Raw genomic sequence first — 27,773 nt, 5'->3', positions numbered from 1 at the left:
AAAAAATGCATTAGGTGGGAAAACGTCATTATAATAATACACTGTGTGTATTCCTTATCACGAACTTTTTATGCAGGAAAACTTTTTACCCAGGAAAATAATACATTACAATACATAGAGGTGAAATTTGGACTTAAGAAACCAAACCTAGCACTGGGGAAAACTTCTTATGCGGGAATTTCTTATCTGGGTTCTACTGTACATAAATTACATATTTGTAAAAATTTTACAGAATTTGTTTTACAAATTTTACAGAATGTTCACTGAATTTGAAGGAATATTTTGGAAACCACTTATAAAAGTACACAACACCTACTGTAACTATCCTGTCTCCTCTGCAGCTAACACTTTCAAAGGATACAAAATTTATAAAATCAACTACAATAAGACAGAACACAATAAACATTAAAAGATTTGCAAGGATATTCTCCCTCAGGAATCACAAGGCCTCTATGAATGAAACATTTACAGGAAATATCATTTAAATAAATTCTAAACTCTACCTCATAGCTAATATTCAAGGCTTTCTCTCTTTAGTTCAGTTCTTGGTAAATACCCCGCAACTGCAATGCCATGGGAAACTGTTTGTCAATGCTATGTTACAGGATTATTGAAATGCTGTGCTTTGGGTGGGGTTTTTTTTTTTTTTAATCATGGAAGTTTCTGGATAAAATGGAACACTAAAAGATGAAATCCTTCTTTCCATATAAATTTTTGTCATATTTCATTTCACAAATTACACACCAACTGGAAGTGCTAGCTGCAGAAAAGTCAAGATAAACTCAGTTCACATTATTTTCAAACATATTTCTTTGAATTTAACACAGTATAGTGTAAAATAGACAAAGCTAAAATTTTCTCTGCTTACAACTGAGCTGGAAATCATTACAAGAAAAGTAAACATCATTAGCTATAATTTCTTCAACATCATTAGCCATCATTAGGATAGGATAGTACAAACAGAATAGTACAAAATAATTCAAATGGGAGATAAAGAAACTTTTCTGAATATCTAATTTATTGAAATGTTATTATTTCTTTTAAAAACTTCTTAAACAATGACTATCACCAAAGAGTTAGGTGGGTTAGATAGGTGAAAGCAAACAAAAAAACAAAAATTTGAGGTTCTTCATATATACTCCAGCATGTTTATGTATTAGTTAACAAAATATTTCTGTTCAGATATATATATACGGAAATTATTGTTGTTGGTTCTAGGTGTATCAATAACTTAGACCATCAAAGACATAGACCATATTGGACCATTGTGTATGGTCTGTACAGCCATGTGTCCGTGCACGTTCATAGGCCATTTTGCACGTTGTGTTGACTGAAAAACATTCTTCCTCTGCTAAGGGATCAGCTAAAAGCATCAACTAAAAGGCCCACAGAAATTCCTCCAATGATTGATAGAACTAAAATCCAGACTGACTTCTCCAATGAATGACAGGTAGTGAAACTACCGAAATTACTGGACAAAAAAAGGAAACATTTCCTTTTTCACCTAAGCATTTTGAACATTTCCCCTATGCTTTGGGGAAAATATCCAAAGGCAATTCTCTCTTGTAAGTCAAGGTTTGGTTTGGTTTTTTTTTTTAGGAGCATTAGCAACTAAGGCCATATTGCTCCGGGATATGCAGTGGTCATTCCCTGACCTTGCCGCATCCTCCGTATTTAGTGGTGATGGGCTCGAACCCCAGTCTAATCAAGAAGAGTGTGCTACGCACTGCTGCTCCTTCCCACCTGGCTACGGAGGCGCCTGTAAGTCAAGGAAATATTAACTGTACCGTGTGATTGTGACATGTATACAGAGTTGATTGTAGCTGGACATAACAGTTCCAAGGATATGACTTTGTGTGTGGAACAAGAAGAGTGAGAAAGTGTAGAAATTAAGTGCTTGAAGAAAAGTCAGTGCCCTCAAAGTAATTAAATAAGGGGACTCATTAAGTACTCAGCCATCGAATTCAATGCTTGAACTCACTCTTCTGCAGTTGGCTGCATGGCAGGATCATCAAGAATCTACTCTTAATGATCCTGCCATTAAGCAAAGAATGACAACCTCCTGTGAGACCTGGTCTAACATGAGGTAGTTGTCATTCTATACTGTTATAAAATGGAAAATATTATATGCAATAAGCATAGGTAGAACAGGAATAAGGTATGTCCGCAAGGGATTAAAATTAGTAATACTTCGGAAAAATTTTTTAGCACAAAGGCAGCAAGGCTGGAAATGAGGGTGAGTGGGGATGGACACTGTCCTCCTATTTCCACAGCTGTTGTGACCACTTACACTAACATTACTGGAAGTTGGTATAAGTGGTCTTTCTTTCTTATCTTATCTTTCTAGAACTTTGTAAATAAAGCATCCACCTGGTTTCCATCACTGGGAACAAAATACAACATTCTTATATATGTAAGTTTAACGACATTAAGCAAAGGCACCCAGAAGCTTTATTTATACTTATGAAGTGTTGCTAAGAAAAAGTTGTAAGTCGGGTGAATTTTAAAGTGTCAGGAATTTTTGAGGATGCATGATAATAATTACTTCCAGTTGAAGTATCTATTCAGTTGTATACTGTGGTAATAAATCTGAAATCATTCACTTACTTTGGAAGCAATTATATTTCAGCTGTTATTATTGCACACTGCTTTTAAATTAAAATGTTCTCAATGCAACATTAACAGTCTTATAAAAAAAAATTACTCCTTAAAAGCACTGTATTAAACATTACAAATTAATTAAAATATTTTTATAATTAAATATTCAATTACCTATGAAATGAAATATTGGATTTGATGTTCTGGTAATAATACGGTTCAAAACTTGTTCTAAAATTTCTACCCGAACGATATTATGCACCTGAAAACAAAAGAGTGTGATAACAGATATTAATAAAATTAATATCTAGTAAAAGATTTAACTGCACTCATTTTAAGTAAAGAAAAATTAGTAAATGAGAAAAAATAAATAAATAACAAAGGAAAAAATCCATTTCCTTCAGAATATTGTTATTAGCAATTTCAAAATCACTTAATCCTAAATTAATTAGAGAAATATTTTCTTTTCAATTAAAATAAAGGGGCTATTCAATTTTATAAAAATAGACTAATCCTAGCCTCCTGGTATTTTACAATACATCTTTATATATTAAAGTTTTTGTACTGCTTATAAACACTGCTTTGTTAACATTTACATTGTGGGTTTGTGAAACATCAGCCACTTCCTTAAGGCCACTTCCCTTGGTAAAAACAATCCTGAAAGTTGCATACAATCCTCCATTAATGATTTTACTTCTTTTCTACTCTGTTCTGAAGGGAGGTTTCAATACACATCCTTAATACTAATTGATGCCCTCCCTTAATGATCTCGAAGGGGACATTTCCAAAGTGGCCTTAAGTTATATGCTGGAAGTGAATAATCACCTCCTTATCCAGCAGGGATAAGGAGGTGATTATTCCCTTGTATAAGGCAATGGTCAGGCCACACCTAGAGTACTGTATACAGGTCTGGAGGCCTCATTTCAAGAAGGATGTAGAGCTGCTGGAACGAGTATAGAGAAGGGCAACAAGATTAGTGAATGGAACAAAGGGGTGCTCTTACGAAGAAAGGCTTAAGTTTTGCAAATTACAGTGTCTGGAGACTAGGCACCAGCGAGGTGATCTGATAGAGGTGTATAAAGCCTTGAATGGTTTGAGCATGCTCAATGCTGATGGGATTCTTCCTCTAGCTCAGAATAATCACCTGAGAGGGCATAAATTAAAATTGAGGAAAGACAGATGTAGGATAGACGTGCGGAAATTTGCCTTTAGCCAGCGGGTGGTTGGTTGGTGGAACAGACTTCCATCCCTTGTCATGGAGGTTGATAGCCTAAATAGGTTTAAGGCTCAGCTGGACAGGTATTTTGAACGAACAGAGGGGTGAAGTGGAAGTGGGTTTTTTTTTTTTTTGTTTTTTTTTTGGCTGATGCTGCATAAGCTTGCATTCTTGCATCAAATGCCTCTACTAATGCTAATGCTAAGTGTGAACCAATTTATAAGGTGTATCTGAATTATAATGACCAATCCATGACTCATCGCCAGTCACCAAGTGACTAAAAAATTCACAACTGTCAAACCATGTTAGCATTTCTCTAGACACTTTTTCACAATTTTTGTGACTAATCAAACAACAAATGGAGTAGTGTGGGATCCAATAAGTACAGATTTGCGACATTTTGGGGTATTTTATACACTTTTTATACAGGATTTTTATACACTTAATAAAAATCCTGTGAATACTGCTGTAAGAGACTGACACTCTTCTGCTTATCTGAGGAAGTATGATTCTCCTGTTTTTCATCTAGAATATTGTAGGTCTTTGCAAATTGCTCTGGAATGTGAAATTCCTCTGTCCAAGCCAAATCATCAGTCACAAATACTTGACTTCCTTTAATTCACCTGTGCCACTTTATCATTGTAGTTTTCTTCAAAACTTTTCTCTGTAAACCTCTGAAATTTCTCTATCTTTGTAATGCCATCATCAGTGATAGTTAGAATTTAACATAGCTAAGCTTGTATCTCTTCTGACATAGTATCTTAAACATAACTAATTAATTAGGAGAATGTGACACAGATATAGTAAACAATTTAATAAATTACATTTCTATGTAATTTATTAAATTGTTTTAATAAATACCAAGTACTAAGAAATTTTATTATAGAAATATAATATTAAGAAATTTTATAATAGAAATATAATATTAAGAAATTTTATTATAGAAATATAATACTAAGAAATTTTATTATAGAAATATCATCAGAAGAACCAGCAGAGAAAACAACAATGGACGCATTAAAAAAAAAAAAAAAATATCTAAAATAGTTACAGTTTACATTGCATTCCCATTTTACACAGTAGATGCAGCATGTTTCAAAAGAATGCACAAGAAATTCTGAGACATATTCTTAAGTCCAAAATAAGTGGTAGATGTTAGTTATAAAAAATTATTCAAAAACACTTTAGTTCAGAGATATTACATTAAACTTCCAAAACAAGTATGCTGATATAAATAAGGTTCAGGTATTTATTTTACAATAACTTCCAAGTGATATATTTCCACTTGAACACACAGATTTCGGTTCACTTCAAAAGTCACTGTCGAATATGTTTAAACACTCCTACAGTGGTGATGATTGTTTCCCACCCACATTCTATTAATCACTGCAGTTTTAAACTTTTAATCACTGCTCTTTAAATGTTGTCATTTAAATGACAACATTTAAAGAATCTGGTACATGAAAAAGAAATAGGGGGGTTCGAAGTATGGGGGGGGGGATTTTTGTTGGGTGAACATGCTAACCAACCAAAAGGGATGCATCAGCCATCTCAGTGGATAAGTATCATTGACATGAGCCCTTATTTGCATTATCAACTTAAATGGATGGGAGTGTCACTGTGCAAAAATCAAATCACCCATGTCTGGAGATGAACGTTTCCATGCAATGGCTGTAAACTATCTTCCAAGTAGTGTTGCTAAACTTGGATAGTTGGTGGATATGAAAGGACATGTATCCTGATTAACAAATCATCAACAATACTGAACGAGATGTTAACAGAGAATTGCTCTTCTGTATCTCAGAATTACACCATAAGGATTTTCTTCCACCCGCTCGTGTGAGTTAATGATTTCAAATGGACATATTACTTGCTTCATCAGTACACATTATCCCAATTGCAAAACAAGGACCCATGACATGATGATGGAGGGGACATTGACAAAACTGGTGTCACCTAAGATGGTCTGCTGGATTGAATTATTTCACTTTCTGCAGATGAAAGAGGTACAATTGCCGTTGCCCATACATATCTTACACTGACAGTGGTGGAGAATGAAAAGGACCTGGGGGTAATTGTGCAGGCAGATATGAAGTTCTCTGAGCAGTGCAGACGAGCTGCAAGAGTAGCTCATGGTGTCTTGTCAATGATATACAGGAATTTTTCTAGCAGGGAGAAGGAGGTGATTATTCCCTTGTATAAGGCAATGGTTAGGCCACATCTTGAGTACTGTATACAGGTCTGGAGGCCTCATTTCAAGAAGGATGTAGAGCTGCTGGAACGGGTACAGAGAAGGACAACAAGATTAGTAAATGGAACAAAGGGTTGCTCTTACGAAGAAAGGCTTAAGTTTTGCAAATTACAGAGTCTGGAGACTAGGCACCGGCGAGGTGATCTGATAGAGGTGTATAAGGCTTTGAATGGTTTGAGCATGCTCAATGCCAATGGGATTCTTCATCTTTCTCAGAATAATCACCTCAGAGGGCATAAATTCAAATTGAGGAAGGATGGATGTCGGATAGATGTGCGGAAATTTGCCTTTGGCCAGCAGGTGGTTGGTTGGTGGAACCGACTTCCATCACTTGTTGTTGAAGTTGATAGCCTAAACAAATTTAAAGCTCAACTGGACAGGTATTTCGAACGAACGGAGGGGTGAAATGGGAGAGGGTTTTTTTTTTTTTTTTTTTTTTTTTTGGCTGATGCTGAATAAGCTTGCTTTCTTGCATCATATGCCTCTACTAATGCTAATGCTAATGCTATACACATACACTTGGGGAAAACCTGCTGTGGTTTCCCTTAGTTTTTGATAAGCTGGTAGAGAAGCAACAATTTGTCAGAGTGGATCTTCTTGTACCACTTGGAGAATTCCAGTGGGTTCAATGACTTTATGGTAGGCATTACATGGTGAAACTAGTACTTTTCTTCAAACTCCTACTTACAGCCACAAATATCTGACAATCTTGCAGTCCTCTGTCAAAAACAATATTGCAATGCCCTTTGACAATAAATCTTTATTGCAATAATAATAATAACATAATTCGATAGATTGCAATATTGCCCTTCACAGCCACAAGACAAGGGTTTACTTTCCCTTAAAGATCCACGAAAGAGACAAATCTGGCAAACTGCCATCAAGAATACAAGCAAAGACCTATTCCTTTTCTGGAGGCCTCATTTTAGGAATTTGTGCATATCTGTGAAGTAAACAAGGATTGGGAAACATTGCAAACATGCAGAAAAGGAGAATACCAGGAAATCCAAGGTAGCAGAGCATGAAAGTTCCCATACTTTAATGTAAAAAAAAAAAAAAAAAAAAAAAAAAATGAAATTACCTGATACTCTCCTTATAGTAGACTTTAAAGATAAGATAATTAAACAGAAATGTGGAGAGTAGTAGTAGGGGTATGTGATGCAAGAAAGCAAGTGTATGAGCTTATGTAGCATCAGCCAAAAAAAAAAAAAAAAAAAATTTACAAAACAATTCCCTCTAAATGTTTGTCCAGTTCCTCCTTAAATTTATTTAACCTATCAACTTCCACAACAACAGATGGAAGTTTGTTCCCGCAATTAACCACCCGCTGGCTAAAGGCAAATTTCCGCACATCTATTCTACATCTGTCTTTCCTCAATTTGAATTTATGCCCGCTTAGGTTTGTAATCCGAACAAGTGGAAGAATCCCATCAGAATTCAGCGTGCTCAACCCATTCAAGGCCTTATACACCTAAATCAGATCACATCGTAGGTGCCTAGTCTCCAACCATTGCAATTTGCAGCTTAAGCCCCTCTTGGTAACAGGATCCCTTCATTCCCCTCACCAATATTGTTGCCCTTCTCCGTACATGCTCAAGCAAATCTACATCCTTCCTAAAATGAGGCCTCTAGACCTATAACACAGTACTCAAGGCGTGGCCTGACCATTGCCTTATACAGAGGGACAATCACCTCCTTTTCCTTGCTACCAAAATTCCGGTATATCATTGACAAAACCCCATGACCTGCCCTGGCAGCCTGTCTGCATTGCTCAGAAAACTTCATATCTGACTGCACAATTACTCCCAAGTCTTTTTCATTTTCTACCACCTAAAGTGTAGTACCACACAGTTGGTACATTTCTCTGGGGTTACTCCTACCCATATGCAGTACTTTGCATTTGTCAAAGTTAAACTTCAGTTGCCACTTCTCAGCCCATCTGCCCAAATTTTCTAGATCCTATTGGAGTAGCACACTGCCATTACTGTCATTAACAACCCTGCCAACCTTTGTATCATCTGCAAACTTTGACACTAAGCCTGATATACCTTCATCAATATCACTGATAAATATATTCTCTAGGGACATCTACTAAACAATAGAATATAAATTTATTCAGTTGCCATAAAAATAAAAATAAAAAAATCTGTTCTTTCTCCCCCCCGACTCACAACCAGGTTTAAAATCATAGTATGTAATTACAAAAAAATTACAATAAATTACACTAATCTTCAGAGATTTGAATAAATTACTGGATCGCAGAAAGAGGAGTTCTGCATGTGATTAAGGGGACTACAGGTTCTGAAATGAGATATTTTTTACAAAGTTAATTATTGCAATTACCTTTTAATGTAAATAACCCACAAAGGTAATGACTCATTCAAAGTTATGAAAATAAAAAAAAAAAAAAAAAAAAAAATGTACAATTGCCCAATAGCATGAACTTCATAAGCTCAGTGCCATTCATGAAACTGCAGCTATCTATAGGTCAGCTGCATTGGAACTAGAGATTCCAATGGGTATAATTTGCCAATACATAATTAGCAGACCACAAAGTCTGCATAATAACCCATTCACGGCCATGATAACCAAGGGAAATGGTAATATTAATGGAAATAACCAAATTTTCCATGCACAATTTGTGCATGGAAAATTACTTGAAGTCGTTTTGAAGAAGTTTACATCCATGTGGTTGACAAAAATGAAGAACCAGTAATAAAACCATATATACACGCATATACACATCCAGTCACACAACCTATCTTCCTGCTCCATTCTGCTCTTTCTAACATTCATATTTTATAATCTCAATGAATATTAGTATCAGTATTAGAAGTAGAAATGATGAAATAAATCAAGATTGCACTACAGATCAGCAAAATAAAAAGTCATTCTATAGCACCAATCCATCCATTCAGAGAGTTTGTCTATTTCTTCCTTGAATTTATTCAAACTACCCTCTTCTACAATACCAGATGAAGGTTACTTCCAGCCCACTACCAGCTGGCTGGAGATAAATTTACACACACATCAATTCTGCAACCTTCCTCAATTTGAATTTACATCCCTCATGTGCAGAGTCTGAGCAAGAAGGATTCCATTAGAATTAAACTTACTCAATCCATTCAGAGACAACATCTCAATCAGATCTCATTACAGATTTCTAGTCTCCAGTTGGTGCAAAAATTTACAAAATTGAAGCCTTTCTTGGTAAGACCACCTTTCTCCCCCTCACCAAACTCATCTTCTGTGCACCTTGCAATCAAATATGAAATCGCACAGTTGGAATGTTACCGCACAGTTGGAATGTTACTTGGGCTTACTGCTACCCATATACAGTTCCTTGCATTTGTCAATGCAAACTTCAATTGCCACTTCTCAGCCCATCTCTCCTAATTTATCTAGATCATGCTGCAGTAGCATACCATGGTTGGTGTTATTAAACTTCCTGCCAATCTTCACATCTTCAACAAACTTAGACATCAAGGTTGGTATGCCTTCCCCAATAAATATTAACAAATACTGAAAACAACAACCAGCACAAGTGAATCTTCAGGGGGTCCTCTGATAATATGTCCAAGAATAGAAATTCCCCTTTAATAACAACTCTGTGTTCTCAAACTCAACCATTCCTTTATATAGAACTTTCCCTTCATCGTACATTCCTCCAATTAGTACAGTAGTTTTTTTTTATGTACAACAGTGTCAAAAGCTTTTCTGAAATCAAAATTATTTTTTGCATCCAATCAAATTAGTCAGACAAGATCACCCCTTAGCAAATCCATGTTGTGACTGCAGCATGATTGCATTCCTGTCTAGATGATCTTCCATTACTTCTTTAACTAGTGACTCCTTAATTTTCCCTGGAACAGAATTCAAGCTATCTGGTCTGTAATTACTCATGTCACCTGTTCATTCCCCTTTGAAAATTAGGGATACATTTGCACATTTGCAATCCATAGGGACCTCCTCTGAATCCAAGGATTCTCCATAATTATGGCTAAGGGTGTTCTCACCTCTTTTGCTGCCTGCCTTAATATCATTGGATAGTTATCCATCCATCCCAACTGCCATCCATCCCTTTATTCTTCAACTTTTCTCTCAGTTATCACAAAATCATTCAGCTTCCTGTTATAATTTGATACAGTTCTGGAATCCCCATAATAATAAAATTCTTTAATAAATTAACTGTTATACATTTTTGATTCCCTGCACAGATAACCATAGGAATCTTACAAAACATTCACTATACAAGTGACCAATCATAAAAATACAAAGTTCAGCTACAAATTAACCATTAAAGACAAAACATCTGAACAGGGAATTAATCTTAATAAAAAAGAAGACAACAAATTAAACATAATATAAAATGATATTGGCATACTAGGACCAGCACTTGCAAACCTGTCCTTTTCATACATTAAGATAGCCCAAGATGTCATCTCGATATGACTTGTCAATTGACCATAGGTCCAAGTCAATGTTAAGCGAGTTGAGAGTGTCCAAAGTCACATCTGGGAAGTGCCTATTGAAACTCTGCAGCCTCTGGAGCCTTGAGCACAAAGAGGGAGTACTGCGAAGGTGTCTTCCTGGCAAATGCCAACCGTGTTCCAGATGTTCATATGATCATGCTTAAATGACCACAGATGAAGGAACACCTTTATTTTCCGCACGTGGGCTTGTGGACTGTAGGCGTATATCGCAGGTTGGAACACAGTACACATTTGGGTGTCATGTAGATCTGGTGAGACCACCCATTGGCCCACTTCAGCACCCAGAATTCTAGACCCCATAGTTTCTTGAGGCTGGTGGGAGGTGCGGCTGACCAAACTTCCACGGCACAGGAGATCACACTACTGAAGTACATTTCAAGGTATTTCTTGATCATTTGTTTGTTGTGAGTTCAGCATAAATCTATTTTCATTCCCCAGAAAGTTCCCAAGGCTTTGGCATGCTGGGCTTGGATTTGTTGTTTAAAAGTGAGATTTGCGTCTAGGATTACCCCTAGGAATTTGACACTGTCTGTGGGAATCAGAACCTTTCCTGCTAATTTTGGAAGTAAGGTATCAGCGGATGTTATGTGACTTGAAAAAAGATGAGATGGCTTGACTTCTGAGGAATAACTGAAGGACCAAAACATTTGGCATATTGGCAGAAAGTATTAAGGTAGTTGTTTAGAGTTTCTGAGAAGGTTTGTCTTTCCTAGGGATCAACAACCTGGCATTTGCATGGCAAGTAACACACAATATCATCAGCATACGACAAAAATGCTGGAACTTGATCAATAAGTGGAATGAATATTGCAGCGAATAGCAGAGCTGAGAGAGAATTACCTTGTGGGATTCCTACTACAGCAATAATTCAGACACAGCATGGGTTTGTTAAGGGAAAGTCTTGTCTGACAAATTTGATAGGATATTATGATGTGGTTACAAAAGAACAGGATGCAAAAAATAATTTTGATATCATATATTTGGATTTCAGGAAAGCTTTTGACACTTCGCACAGGGAAGACTATTGTACAAATTTGAGCAGAATGGTATTAAGGGTAAGTTGCTACAATGGATAAAAGGATGGTTAAGTGGGAGAAGACAGAGGGTGGTAATCAATGGGTGCTGCTCTTCTTGGACTAATGTTATTAGTGGAGTCAAACAGGGTTCGGTGTTAGGTCCACTGTTGTTTTGTATATTTATCAATGATATTGATGAAGGTATATCAGGCTTAATGTCGAAGTTTGCAGATGATACAAAGGTTGGCAGGGTTGTTAACGACAGCAATGGCAGTGTGCTACTGTTTGTGCTACAGGCGTGGGCTGCCTGTTTTTCCATGAAGGCCTTAGTCAGGAGGTCCTTTCACCATGGCTTCGAGAGGGTGCTAAGGATGCAAGTTTTGGACACTGCAGCCCTTGCAATGAATTCCATCCATCTCAAAAGCCAGTAGGCAACCTCATTGATATTAAGTCTGCCAGTATGTTCCATGGGTAAAGTTGAAAAAGGGTAGTAACTTTTTCAACATTGATGTATTTAGGATTGTACACTCTCCTGACAGTGTTTTTAGCTTGTACTGGCAAACATTCCTCCTCAGGTGCCTGCAGTGATATTCTGGCAGTGATCAGATCGTGATCAGACAGGAGGAAGTTATCGGTGATAATCAGGGTTTCTTTTATGGAAGAGTTTGAGAGGATGTGCTGAAGGGTGGCATCGCCATGTGAGGGAGGAACATCAATAAGACCAATGCCAATTTCTGACATGTTCAATGACAGTGTATCTAGGAGCTTCTTTGTGGCTGGCAGTGGTAGGTTAAAGTCTCCTAGGATGATGAGCTTTTGATGACGATTGAATGTGGATGACATCCATGCCGTCGATTGAGAATATAATCATCAGAAACCCAGTGGAGGGAAATAAACAGTGCACACTAGAACTACATTCCAGACATTCTGAAAATTCCCACAAGAGTTCTACATCTCCTCCTGGGTAAATGCATCCCTTAATTAGAGGAAGGCATGCATTTACCCACCACCTCTTCTCTATATTCTGTTAGTAGCCAGAGTGTGATAACCAAGGTTTGAAGTGAAGGTAGCAATTTTCATCTCATCTCTGAGCCAGGTTTTGATCAGAATTGTGAAGTCTTACTTCTGCACAGGAAAGTAAATTGAGTAGGCCACCTAGTTTGTTTTTGACAAACCTGATGTTTTGTAGGAAGAATCTGATATTTACCTCTGCAGGTTGTACCAGGATGACATTTCTATCTGAACAGTATCTGCTTGTCCTATAATGATACGAAGTCTTGTCTGGGTGGTGTCGTATTCGTGGACCCTTTTGTTGGATATTTTTGTTGGAATTAGACCAGTCTGATGTTCAGTCGTCATCACCCTGTCAGATGAATTGCATCCACTCCCAGATATACTTTGTGAGACTCTGCTAGAGAAGTCAGGTAGCTATGCTGTTGCAATTGTGCATTGTTGTGGATTGGGGTTCGGGCATGCTGAGTTCTGAGCCCTTAGTCTTCCATAGTATGGCGTCACCAACAGGCCTTTGGGCCAGTAATCTGCATTGAGATATTGTTGGTAATTGGGCCCATCCATTTGAATCCTGAAGGAGGCATACAAGGGATGCCCGGTATTGATTTTAAAAGGCTTAACAGGTATGTCTAGTTCCTTCAATAGTGCCTTAATTTACTCAACCTTTGTTAACGGATCCAGCCTGCTAATGAAAATATTCGAGTGAGTATTGCTGGACACTTGGCTTTTTGCCACTTGGCGATTTCGTATTCTGAGGCTCGTGTTAACCACTCTCGTGCCGATCAAGGTGGCCTTGCTGTTTCTGTAATGCAGTTGTATCATCAGCAAAACTATGAATAGGATTTCCAGTCAATGGAAGAAGGTCATTAATATACAAGAGGAAAAGAATAGGGGAAAGAACTGAACCGTAATGTTGTTTCTGTAATGCAGGTGTGACTATAGATGCAAAATACATATTCACTTTGTCTATAACCAAAGCAGGATCATTAATTGTTAAACCACCATAAGTGGAACAATGTTGTCCATACCATTCATTCTACTCTTCTAGTATTTATATAAGTAAAAAAGTCTTGCTGTTTATCTTTGCCACAGACTTCTTGTAATCTGCCTTGTCTAACCTCCTTTGTAATTTGATTGCAGACAGTTTACATCTATTGTAGGCGTCTCTATCACCCGATAATTTATATGCATCTAATGCATTCTTCTCTGCAGAAATCTCATTAGTATATCCGATAACCATTTAGGTCTAAGCCTTGAACAGTATCTCTTAATTGGCATAAAAACCTTAATAACTTTACGATTACATCTCACAATGCTTCCCATTTAAAATTTAATATTGGTAACTTCATTAGTTTGTCCCACTGAAGTAACCTTTATAAGAGCAAAAGCCCTTCCCTTGACCTTTGATGGTAGTTACATTGTGAAGTAAATCAATACACTGTGATCACTGCCACCTAGTTGGTTTTTTATCTACAGATTCTTAATGCATGAAAGCTCACTACTGATAATCAGATAAGAATATTGCTCTCTGCTGTGGCCTCTCTATACATAATGCTGTACAAAACAGTCATATAATAAATCCACAAAGGTCTTTCGGCGAAAGTAAAGCAAGCCAACACGAGAATGACAAGACTCTTTGGAAAACTTACTGGGCAAACTCATTTCCCGCTACTGCAGTTTCTCCCTGGTTTAAACAAGCGTGCGTGTTATCTGTAGTGGCAGTAGAAGTCAACGATGACGTATTGATTAGCTTTTTCTCATTATTAAAATCAGATTATTGGAGTTCATGAGTACAATACCTTCGCAGTTGAAATTTACTTAAAAAAAGGTACACCCTACAGACTGCCTCAGTTGTAAGGTGTTTATCCCCCCTTCCATCTATTTTAACCCGATAAGAAAATGACTTCTACTGTAACTACCGATAACACTCACCGTCTGTAGTAGTTTTCATATTGGGTTAAAACAGCAGGAAGGGAAGATAAACACCCTAAGACTGAGGCAGTCTGGAGGGCATTCCAGTAAGTAAATTTCAGCCCACTCATGAACTCCAATAATCTGCTTTCAATAATGAGAAAAATCTAATCAATACATCGTTAGTGACTTTTACTGCCACTACCAAGAGTGCACACACCATCTTTTACTGAGAATGCAGGGAGAAGCTGTGGTAGAGGGAAACTCGTTTTCCTGGAAAGTTTACCGAAGTTTCCCGTGGTTTTAGTGTTGGCTTTCTTTACCTTAGCCAGTCTTTCTAGTGTTTGAATGACCATCCCACAAGTTCCAGTCAATATCTGGAAAGTTAAAATCTTCTATTATAAGATATTCTAATTTACTGGCCCACTCTATTTCTCTATATAGTTGTTCATTGCTCATCAGTCATTCAGCATGTCCAAGTTTATATTAAATACAATTTGTGAAGTTTGCTAATTTCAGGAAAGTAAAAATCTCATTAATGTTTCAATTATCTGACATAATTGTATGCAATTCTAGGAGATAATTGAAAAATTGTCTGTTGAGCATTATGAAAAAGGGGACATTCTATGAGAATATGCTTTACTATCAGCTGACAGCATCTGTGACACTGGAGAGAATTATCTTTCATCAGGAGAAAAGTGTGTCAGATATCTATGTCCAATAAGCAACTAGGCAAGGATGACTTTGCACCTGCTTGAGCGCAGACTTGATTTCCAATGTTTGTGTACTTGTTTTGTTTTCCCAAATAAATTCACAGATATCAATCAATTCAGTTTCACAGGCTAGTCTAATTACATGGGATGCAGTCATTATATGTTATCTGCTGATTTATTAGAAAGACATTTGATGGGTTTTTTGCAGCATTGTTTTCTTGATCATTTTCTAAAAACGAATGTCTCACAAACAATTTAGCAGAATCTAATTAGTTGCTGTTTATTACTGAGATAAAATAAAAGAAAATAATTTTTTCTTAAGTGTGGAGGGTAGGCACGTTGCCCTTGCAACAAGTTATAAATGCACTTCAAGGGTGTGTAAAAATCTTCAAGGTGATATGAATCAATGCTTTAAATCTAACAGCAGTATATTCTGCATTCTACTGAGACAGAAATGAGAAATTGTATTGTTTTGTAGAGCTACTGCAGCTCCTTCACATCTGTCTGTTTTTATTATTGGAGTATTGCAAGAAATATGCAAATACAATGCTAGGAGTATAGTTAATAAATTTAATGAGCTTGAAGTGCTAATCAAGACATCAAAGACAGATATTGTTTGGATATCAGAGATGTGGTGTCACACAAACATAAGCAGTGTAGAATTGGAATTTGGGAAGTACAATGTGTACAGAAAGGGAGGAGGGGCTATGCTGTTAGTTAAGAAACACAAAATCTAAGGAAGTGCATCCAATTGATGTTTCGAGACAATGCAATGTTCAGTCTGTTTGGTGTGATAAGCACTGGGAAATTAAAAATGAGACTGTGTGTGTTATAGGCCTAATGAATCTGATGAGTATAATGAGCAATTGTGTAGAGTGGGCCAGTAAATCAAAAATGTCTTATAATGGTGGATTTTAACTTTCCAGATATTGACTGGAACTTGTGAGTTGGTCACTCGCACACTAGCAAGACTTTTGTGGACTTATTGGATGATTGTTTTCTACAGCAACATGTTCGAGTCGCAACCAGAGAGAGTAATACTCTTGATCTGATTATCAGCATGATTATTCATGCATTAAGAATTTGCAGATAAAGGAACCACTGGGTGACAGTGATCACTGCACTGATGTGGTAATTACTTAAAGATATAACTACTAAAAGTGAGGGGCCCATCAAGCTCTCAGCTGCCCACACCAATGCCAGAGCTTGCACTTGGTCATCGCGCAACACAGCAGCAGCCCCAAAGGTAGAATGCGCTGGTCCCAAAGGAACTAGTAGTTGTTGGTGACTATTGTCAGGGAAACGGGAAACATGCTTTGTAAAAAGGATAGGTGGAACAGGACCAGGGTATGTCTGCCAGGGGCAAAGGTTGATGACGTTGTAAAGCGGATTTCATCTTTTAAGGGCACAAAAGGTGATATAGTTGTACACGTTGGCACAAATGATATTAAGAGTAGGACACCGGCGGAATTACTTAACAAGTACAGGTCACTGTTGGAAAAAAGCCATGAATTAGGGTTGAATTTGAAAGTGTCTGCAATTCTGGCCAGACACGATAGGAGGGAGTATATGATGAGAGCCCTGTCTATCAATTTGAACCTGGAAAGATTGTGCAAGGCTCAAGGGGTACAATTTTTTTCAGCCTGGTCTGTACTTGTTAACAGGAGAGACTGCTTCTACAGGGATGGGATACACTTAAATAGAAAGGGTGCAAGAATGTTTGCTGATGCTATCGAGGCAGTGTTAGGTGGGTCGGAAAACTGCTAGATTGGGGGGGATACAAGGACTAATAGATTAACAGTAGCCACCAGCAGAGGTGAAAGTGATTCTTGCACTGCTTCTATTGGAATGAGTATTTCAGAGACTACTGGGAATCATTGGGGTACAAATAAACACATAGGTTGTGTTAGGGCAGCTATGAAAAAGAATAGGTGCATGTATACTTGCGTGTACACCAATGCTAGGAGTTTAGTAAATAAATTTGATGGATTTGAGGTATTGCTCGAAACATCAAATGCAGATATTGTGGGGATTTCAGAGACATGGTGTCACACAGATATAAAGAATGCAAAACTGGAATTTGGGGAGTACAATGTCTACAGAAAGGATAGACAGGATAGGGAGGAGGGGTTATGCTATTAGTTAAGAAATACATAAAATCCAAGGAAGTGAAGCCAGTCGACATTGCTGAACAGTGCAGTGTCGAGTCAGTTTGCTGTGACATAAGCATTGGGAGATCAAATTTGAGAGTAGGAGTGTGCTATAGGCCTAATGACTCTGATGAGTATAATAAGACACTGTGCAGGGAAATAGAGTGGGCCAGTAAATCAGAGAGTCTTATAATGGGGGATTTTAATTTCCCAGATATTGACTGGAATTTGGGGGCTTGTCACTCACACACTAGCAAGGCTTTTGTGGATTTATTGGATGATTGTTTTCTACATCAGCATGTTCGGGAGGCAACTAGGAGGGAATAATACTCTTGATTTGATTATCAGTAGTGATTCTTCATGCATTAAGAATCTGTAGGTAAATGAACCACTAGGTTGCAGTGATCGCAGTGTGCTGAAGTGGGATTTACTCAAAGAGGTAACTACCATTAGGGGTAAAGGGAAGGGTTATTGCTTTCATAAAGGTGACTACGATGGACTGAGACAGTATTTAAATTCAGTGGGACCAACTGATGATGTTACCAACAGCAAATTACATGGGAAGCATTCAAAGAACTTATCTTGGAGGCTACTAGGCTTTACATACCAACAAAGAAATATTGTTCAGGGTTTAGGCCTAAATGGATGTCAGATGAACTAATGAGACATATGGCAGAGAAGAAAAATGCATGGGATACATACAAATTAACACGTGACACAGAAGCCTATGATAGATACAAGTTGATCTGTAACCAAGTTACAAAGGAGGTTAGGCAGGCGAAGGCAGATTACGAGAAATCTTTGGCAAGGGATGCAAAGAAAAACAGCAGAGTTCTTTACTTATGTAAACTCTAGAAGGAAGGGGATGAATCAGATTGGTCCATTTGATATCGATGGGTCAACTGTTGATGATCCTGCTCAGGTAGCTAACAAACTGAATGAATATTTTGCATCGACATTCACACATGAGGAGTTATTCAGCGAGCGGAATGCCAGAGGTGTATTCAACTCTGGCAGTAAGGTAGAGAATCTTGTAATAACTGAGAGTAAAGTGGAGGAGAAATTGTTAAAGATAAATACAAGAAAGGCACCTGGGGTGGATGGGATCTATCCAGTTATATTAAAGGAGGCAGCAAAGGAAGTAAGAAAACCCTTAGCCATAATTATGAGAGATTCCTTGGACTCAGGGGAAGTACCCATGGACTGGAGATGTGCAAATGTGACCCCAATTCACAAAGGAGGATCAAAGGGCAACACAAGTAATTATAGACCTGTTAGTTTAACTTCTGTTCCTGGAAAATTAATGGAGGCACTGGTTAAAGAAGCACTCCAGGATCATCTAGACAAGACTTCAGTTATAGCTCAGACACAGCATAGTTTTGTTAAGGGGAAGTCTTGCCTAACCAATTTGATTGGATACTATGATGCAGTCACAAAAGAACTGGATGCAGGGAATAACTCTGATATTGTATACTTGGATCTTAGAAAGGCTTTTGATACTGTTGCACATGGAAGACTGCTGCACAAATTGGAGCAGTGTGGCATTGCAGGCAAATTGCTGCTATGGATAAAGGGGTGGTTGAGGGGGAGAAGACAGAGAGTGGTAATCAATGGACACTGCTCATCGTTGACTAATATTATTAGCGGAGTCCCTCAGGGTTTAGTATTGGGTCCTTTATTGTTTTCTGTATTTATAAATGATATTGATGATGGTATATCAAGCTTAATGTCCAAGTTTGCAGACGATACGAAGGTTGCCAGGGTTGTCAAGGACACTACTGACACTATGCTACTGCAACAGGATCTGGAAAGGTTGAGCAGATGGGCTGAGAGGTGGCAAATGAAGTTTAACATTGACAAATGTAAAGTACTACATATAGGAAACAGCAACCCCAGAGCAACGTATCAACTCTTTGGTACTACACTGACAGTGGTAGAGAATGAAAGGGACCTGGGGGTGGTTGTGCAGGCAGATATGAAGTTTTCTGAACAGTGCAGACGGGCTGCAAGAGTAGCTCATGGTGTATTGTCGATGATATATAGGAATTTTTCTAGCAGGGATAAGGAGGTGATTATTCTCTTGTATAAGGCAATGGTCAGGCCACATCTAGAGTACTGTATACAGGTCTGGAGGCCTCATTTCAAGAAGGATGTAGAGCTGCGGGAACGAGTACAGAGAAGGGCAACAAGATTAGTGAATGGAACAAAGGAGTTCTCTTACGAAGAAAGGCTTAAGTTTTGCAAATTACAGTGTAGGGGACTAGGCACCAGCAAGGTGATCTGATAGAGGTGTATAAAGCCTTGAATGGTTTGAGCATGCTCAATGCTGATGGGATTCTTCCTCTTGCACAGAATAATCACCTGAGAGGGGATAAATTCAAATTGAGAAAAGATAGATGTGAGGAAATTTGCCTTTAGCCAGCGGGTGGATGGTTGGTTGAATAGACTTCCATCCCTTGTCGTGGAAGTTGATAGCCTAAATAAGTTTAAGGCTCGGCTGGACAGGTTTTTCGAACGAACAGAGGGGTGAAGTGGAAGTGGTTATTTTTTATTTATTTATTTATTATTTTTTTTTTTTGGATGATGCTGCATAAGCTTGCTTTCTTGCATCAAATGCCTCTACTAATGCTAATGTTAATGCTAACCATCAAGGTTGGAAGGGCTTTTGTTTCGTAAAGGTGACTACAGAAGCCTATGGCAGAAAAAAAATTATTCTGTAATGAAGTCAAAAAGGAGGTGAGGCAGGAAAAGGCAGATTACGAGAAATCTTTGGCAAATAATGCAAAGAAAAACAGCACAGAGTTCTTTACTTATGTAAACACTAGAAGGAAAGGAATGTATCAGATTGGACCACTTAACATAGATGGGTTGACTTTTAATGATCATGCTCAGGTAGCTGATCAACTGAATGTATTTTGCATCTACATTCACACGAGGAGTTATTCAATGAGGGGAGTGCCAGAAGTTTATCAAACTCGAACAGTCAGCTAAATTATTTTGTAATAACTGAGAGCACAGTGGAGGAGAAATTGCTGAAGTTAAACATAAAAAAGACACCTGGGTGGACGGGATCTATTCAGTTATATTAAAGGAGGCAGCAAAGGAAGTAAGCAAACCCTTAGCCATAATTATGAGAGCTTCCTTGGACTCAGGAGAGGTCCCCATGGATTTTAGGTGTGCAAATGTATCACCAATTCACAAAGGGGGTTCAAAAGGTGACACAGGTAACTATAGACCTGCTAGTTTCACTTGTGTTCTGGGGAAAATAATGGAATCACTGGCAAAAGAAGCATTGCAGGATCATCTAGACAAGACTGCAGTAACAGTTAAGACACAGCATGGATTTGTTAAAGGGAGGTCTTGTCTGACCAATTTGATTGGATACTATGATGTGGTCATAAAGGAACTGAATGCCAAAAATAATTTTGATATCATATACTTGGATATCAGGAAAGCTTCTGATACTGTTGCACATGGAAGACTGCTGTACAAATTGCAGAGGTATGGCATTAAGGGTAAGTTGTTATAATGGATAAAAGGATGGTTAAGTGGGAGAAGACAGAGGGTGGTAATCAATGGGTGCTGCTCTTCTTGGACAAATGTTATTAGTGGAGTTCCCCAGGGTTCGGTGTTGGGCCCATTGTTGTTTTGTATATTTATCAATGATATTGATGAAAGTATATCAGGTTTAATGTCCAAGTTTGCAGATGATACAAAGGTTGGCAGGGTTGTTAAGGACAGTAAAGACAGTATGCTACTCGAACTGGATCTAGATAAGTTGGGAAAATGGACTGAGAAGTGGCAACTGAAGTTTAAAATTGACAAATGCAAAGTACTGCATATGGGTATCAATAACCAAAGAGAAATGTACCAACTGTTTGGTACTACACTCAGGGAAGTTGAAAAAGACCTGGGGGTAATTGTGCAGTCAAATATGAAGTCCACTGAGCAGTGTAGATGGTTTGGCAGGGTGGGTCATGGAGTCTTGTCAATGATACATAGGAATTTTGCTAGCAGGGACTGGGAAGTGATTATACTGTTATACAAGGCAATGGTCAGGTCACACCTAGAGTACTGTGTACAGGTCTGGAGGCCTCATTTTAGGAAGGATGTAGAGTTGCTAGAATGAATACAAAGAAGGGCAACAAGATTGGTGAGGGGAAGAAAGGGGGTGCACTTACCAAGAAAGGCTTAAGTTCTGCAAATTGCAGCATCGAGGTGATCTGACTGAGGTGTATAAGGCCTTTAATGGGTTGAGCAAGCTGAATGCTGATTGGATTCTTACTCTTGCTCAGATTAAGAACCTGAGGGGGGGGCACAGATTCAAATTGAGGAAAGACATTTGTAGAATAGATGTGTGGAAATTTGCCAATTGGTTTAGCAACATTTACGACCGCTTCTGTTTCATTTTGTAAGATCTCTGCTGGTTCATCAGTTTATTGATAACTTTGAAATCCTTCACCGTTATCAATAAACTGATGACAGAGTTTATTCCAAACACACTTTATGTTCTCTGTAATTTTGTTCCAGGCTCATTTTGTTATTTTGATTGTATCTAAAATATGGAATTCTTTCCAAAATTCTATAAGATTTGGACCTCCCTTCTTATCTCTGCCTGAACAAACAAATGCACATTCAGTAGTACTGTATTATATAGTTACGCACGTGTTTTGAAATGCTGTATTGATGGATGTTTAGCATTTATTTATTGCAATTAATGTTCATATTTTTGATTTTGTTGATACTTGAAAAAAAAAAAAAAAGAACTTGTAAAGCGGGAAATGCCTGTATATCACTTCACAACTTGAATTATGTAGGTATTGCCATGTTAAATGATCAGGTAAGCTTTGAATTTTTGTGGCATAATTTAGCAGAAGAACTTGTCTGAGAAGACTAAGAGAAGCTTCATAGGTGTCAGTACATAAAATTTGTACTGGTAATGGTCAAAAGACCCGGAGAAAATGCACCGTGATAGATAGGATCTAACCATTTTAATACACTTTTTCTGACAGAGTTATCAATGGAAGATCCACAGTCTAACCTAACTCTTATCATGGCATGATATGCAACAGCAGTGAAAAGGTCTGCACCCCATTACATGGAAGCTATTGCCCTTAGAATATTTAATTTATCATCCATGATTAGTCCAAGAAACTAGACACTATGTGTAAGTGGGACTGCTTGATTCCTGATTTTATACAGAAGTATATTGCTGCTGTCTTCTGCACCGAGATCTGATATTCGTTACAGATGGACCATGTCTATTTTATTTAGAGCACCTTGCAACTGTAAATCTCTGTATGTCTATGGTGTGCATATTTTGTCAGTGGCATGAAATAATTAAGTCATCTGTGTATAAGTATGTTTCAACAATTTCAAGAATGCCTTGTGTAATGCTATTGTTGTAATAGGATTTTAGGAGCATCTGTGACTAAGGCCATATTACTTTGTGTATTTGTCCATAAATTGCTTGATTTCTATGGTTGATTTTCTGTTTGATGGGGAATAATCAGAGTTTCTGGGAGAAAAACCATGCTAACCTCACCTGAGACCTACTAACTCAGCACTGTTGTGAAAAAAGCCCATAAAAATTCCTCACATCAGCGACGGACTCTAACCCAGGTCTTTTCCCCCTGTTCTGGGAAGGACGGCGATCCCACCAACTGGGGGATCGCTGTCCTTCTCAGGGTTCCCTCGTGTGTGCTACAAATGAGGGAACCTTGTGTGATGAGGTTAATTTTAATTGTGAACAGAATTGCCCTGAGGAACTCCATCTTAAACATATTTGTGACAGAATATGGTTAAACTGCACTTAGATGGTTCTTTTACTTAGGAAATCATGTATAAATTTCAGCAATTAACCTCAAATTCCTATTCCGTATAAGTAACGCAACATACCATATCACAAGGTTGTATCAAAAGCCTTCTCAATATGAAGATATATCATAACCGAGTGCTCATTTCTAAGAAAAACGGTGCATGTATTTGTACTGCCATTGTCACGACATCCCAAGTTAATCTATTAAAACCATACTGACTAGATCTAAGAAGATTATGTCTCAAGAAACCATTTTATATGATTGTTTATCTTTCTTTCTAAGATTTTTTTAAGCCAACTAGTGAGGCCAATAGGAGGATAGTGATTTGGATTTGTGTGATTTTTGCCACAATTAAAAAATGATAGTACGTTCAGGTGTTGCCAATGGGCAAGATAGGTATCTTCAACATAGATTCTGTTACACAGATGCAAAAGAATATGTAAGGAACTCTCACCAACATGCTTTATCATTATAATGAATTCTATCAGGGCCTGCTGTCTTCTCTTGGTAAGGCTTTCTGTAACTCTATAAAGGAAAGAGTGATTGTATAATATCTGTTGAGTAGTATCAAAATTCATTTTATATATTTCAATCTGTATTTTATGTTTTTGGATAACTGGGTCATACAAAGAAGTTGCTGATAGTTTTGCAAAGGTGTCCCATGTGCATATGCTAAGTCTCAGTCAAACTGGATAGGACATATCTTGTATTATTTATTGGATATTTGCCTGCTTTTATTCAAGGTTACTGTAGTGTTCGTGCTTCTATTAATCTTACTCACAAAAGACATTGAAGATTCTTCCTGACATTTCCAACTGATACAACAGGCTTTAGCTGGGATGCCTTTGGAATTGATTCCATGCCTTATTTTTCTCTGCTACGAGCCTCATTAATCATTCCACCAGTGTTTGTACTTTTTACAATACTCACTGGATGCAAGTGAAATTGCGATATCTGCTGTGGAGACAGTAATAGTATTCACCCATATAGTGCAAGGAAGCCACAGGCTTTTCTGCAGAAAGATTATTTGATTCGTGGCAAAACTAATTGCGTTTTCAGTATCAGAAGACATTATGATTTTTTGATCTGTTGCATAGGACTGATATTTTGTCTAGTTTTGTTTGGGAACTTTCCATTTGTTGCCATTTGTATTTTTTTCACAATTTATTCATCAATATTCTGCAAATGATTGAAGAGTGGTTATTGCTGTATGTATCATTTGAGACTGACCAATCAAGAAGCAGAAACACAAGGGTGGGTAAGCAGAACCTCAGCATCTGCTTACCGATCTTGTTTCTATTACCGATTGTGCTGGCCCAGAAGAGGTAGCTGTTGTCGGTGACTTTGTCGGGGAAATGGGAAATATATTGTGCAGAAAGGATAGATGGAATAAGACCAGGGTAAGTCTGACAGGTGTAAAATTTGATGACTTTATACAGCTTATAAAACCTTTTAAGGGCATAAAAAGTGATACTGTCGTGCACACTAGCACTAAGGTGCATTAAGAACAGAAGAACTGAGAACTTACTTAAAAAGTACAGAACAATTTTGAAAAAAAATCATGAGTCAGAGTTAAATTTTAAGGTGTCTGCAATTCTGTCCATATGATGGGAGGTAGTACATGATAAGAGACTTGTAGTACATGTCAATCAGTTCAGCACTGGAGAGACTGTGCAAGGCACATAACATAGGGTACAATTTTTCTCAGTGAGGAGAAAAATTGTGCAGAACGCTTGATAAGAGAAGCGACTGGTTCTACAGAGATGGGATAAACTCAAATAGAAAGGGTGCAAAAATATTTGCTCATTCGACTAAGGCAGTGTGAGATGATTTAGAAAATTGCTAGCTTAGGGTTAACACGGTGACTGTCAAATATGAGTTAACTCTTATTTGGTGATCTGGCCCGGGATACCGCATACAAGTTAACTCAGGCTGGTATAACTTGCCTTTTGGGTGCAGCTACAAGTATATTTGTAGCAAATATGTGCAAATGATGGATATGGGCTTCTGGAATAAGAATGAGAAATCAATCACAGTGCCAGAAAACAGAAAATTTATTCACAGAAAAAAAATATTTTATTCACAAATACATAAAGAGAAAAGTGTATTACTAAAACTCATGAAAATAATATTGTTTATTTGTGATATTTCTTGAAACATTCTTGTAGACAAAGAGCTGGCTTCTCTCGGCACACCGGACAATAACAGCGTGTTTTGCGGTGTTTGTTATTTCTTGTACATACTCGACATGGCTTAGTTGGGCATGGTTTTTTTCAGTTGGTGGTATAGCCTCTAAATAATGAATTTCACATTCAGCCCTAATCTTCTTTGGAACGTTTAGAATTTTTTCTCCAATCAAAGGTTCAATGAATGTTTCACTGAATTTCAGAAATTTTATAGTGGAACCTGTAACTTGATGGAAAAGGATGTATGCATTATGTATATATATTTCTATAATATTTAATGCAATTTTTTTCAGCCATCTGTTGGTTTTTGTTAGCGCTGAATAATATGACAGCATTTTATCCGCTCGATCTATGCTGGACATTCCGCTATTGTAATATCGAATTATGTTTGGTTTTATTGAAATTTTTCCATTCCGGTTGCAAACCTTGATCATTTCAACGTGTATGTTTAGAAATAGTGAGAACTTCTCTTTATCCCTCCACTTACATACTAAAACAGGGCCATTTCATTGCCATGCAACTTCTCCTTCTTCAATTTTTTGAATCACCAAATCTTTTGGATTTTCTTTTCTGTTGGTGCGTAATATATTTCACATACATAAGTTTTTCGAACAGACAACCATCCAAGTAGTCCTCAAGCAAGTATAGCACAACTTCAGCAGTATGACCTACGTTTTGTTCAGTTTCTTCTGATTTACCAGAGTAAATTTTTATTTTCATAACAAGGTCATCAAACTTTATGAACTCACACAGTTCGTAACGTTTAATTCGTATTTATGCTTTTTATTTTTTATGTACTGGTGGAAATTCAGTTTCTCATGCCACAACATCATCGACTCGTCAAATACAGATGTTTTTATCTGGTACGTAATTATTGCGCATAACATTACTGAAATGATTCAAAATCGGTCTTACTTTGTATAGCCTGTCAGCAGATTGTAATGAATTATCTGCGAAGTGAAAAAAATGTTAATATCAACTGTAAACTCTTTCGACTCATAGAATGATTGCCAAAACATAACATTTTGGAATACACTTGTACTCCAGTAATGATCTATTGAAGGAAAAGAACAAGGACCCATTTGTAACAAAAGTCCAAGAAACACTTTTTTCATTTCTGAGATGTCAGTGTCCTTCCATCTTGACAACCTGGCAGATTTTTACAAATGTCCACATTTTTCAATTTCTTGCAAAGCGTATAAATTAGTTTGTTCAACTAATAATGTAAGAAACTCTTCCAAAAAATTTAGGTCTACCAATTTTTGTAAACTAAATTCTGTTATGTCCATTTTCAAACCAACATTCTCTTCAAAAATAAATTGTGGAGCAGCTTGTGCTATTTCATTCCACAAATTATTGTCATTATTTGATGTACTTGCCTGCAGAGAATTAGGATTATCTTCAGGCTGAGAGCTGGCTTTATCTTCGCTATCCTCACTTGAATCATCAGAAGGTTCATAACTGTCACTGTTGGAACCAGAAGTGTACAGCTCGTCAAAATGCTCTTCAAATTACGAGTCACTCATATTAGCATAGAGCTCAAGCTCTTCTTCGGTCAGTGGTCTCTTCTTACCCATGTTTTAGATTCTTAAAAAAAAAAAAAGTGCTAAATACGATGTAAACGACAAAGTCTGTGTCACTACTACAGATTTACGCACAGTGCTGACTCATATATAGCAAATTCTGAAAGTTACAACACGTCTAAGTTAATCAAGTTAACTCGTAGTTGGCTGCCAGAAAGAATTTTCTATTACATACACCAACTACGAGATAATTTGCGAAGCTTTTTTTTTACAGCAATGAATTTTTTTTAAGAAATCTTCAAATAGGCCTCTGGGTTGGGAATATTCATGTTCACAATAACTGTATAATCCTACACCAACCGTTATTAAATAAATTAGAGTTGTGTTGTATTAAGATAATAATGAAATGAAATAAACAGAATAAATAATATAATTACACCAGATAAAACTGATAAAATAAGATACCTGTCTGTACAATAAAAATATAAAAATTTTTTTAAATACAATAAAATAAAATAAAACATAGATAAAACGCCGGATAAAAGCATTAAAACACCAATAAAAGCAATAAAATATCGAAGCTTTCAGAGCCATCAGCCTCCTTTTCATTTCCCATCCATGTGGTGTTTGCATCAGTGTTGTTTATAGAGTCATTTCTCACTTCAGGGTTTAGTGCCTTGATTATCGGAGGCCATTTGGTTCCAGGCATCTTCTGCGGGACGATTTCCTTCGAGGTTTGTTCATTTCCTTATTGTGTCAGTGGTTGGTTGCAGTTCACTGCGGTAAGAGCTCTCCATCTTGTGAACAGGGCCAGTGCATAGCTGGAGAAAGCCTGATATTCTTCCCTGGTGTCCAAGATGTGGTGCTCCTGGCCATATGGTAGATA

At 37.4% G+C, this 27,773-nt stretch overlaps 1 protein-coding gene across 1 annotated transcript in view; it reads right to left on the bottom strand.

Annotated features, from left to right (window-relative positions):
- LOC150078352 (Fanconi anemia group I protein homolog) overlaps positions 1–12,315 on the bottom strand; it is a 98,387-nt gene extending 86,072 nt beyond the window's left edge. Inside the window, exons 1-2 of the mRNA XM_090384540.1 lie at positions 12,070–12,315; positions 2,773–2,860 (exon numbers count right to left, since the gene is read on the bottom strand). Coding sequence (XP_090240666.1) covers positions 2,773–2,860; positions 12,070–12,315 — 334 coding nt within the window. The remainder of the gene's footprint in view (positions 1–2,772; positions 2,861–12,069) is intronic.
- Positions 12,316–27,773: the final 15,458 nt, after the last annotated feature.

This window comes from Mastigoproctus giganteus, chromosome 11 (assembly GCF_048544385.1).
Source record: "Mastigoproctus giganteus isolate SK-2022 chromosome 11, ASM4854438v1, whole genome shotgun sequence".
Classification (NCBI taxonomy): domain Eukaryota; kingdom Metazoa; phylum Arthropoda; class Arachnida; order Uropygi; family Thelyphonidae; genus Mastigoproctus; species Mastigoproctus giganteus.
This window is presented reverse-complemented; position numbering and strand designations above follow the sequence as displayed.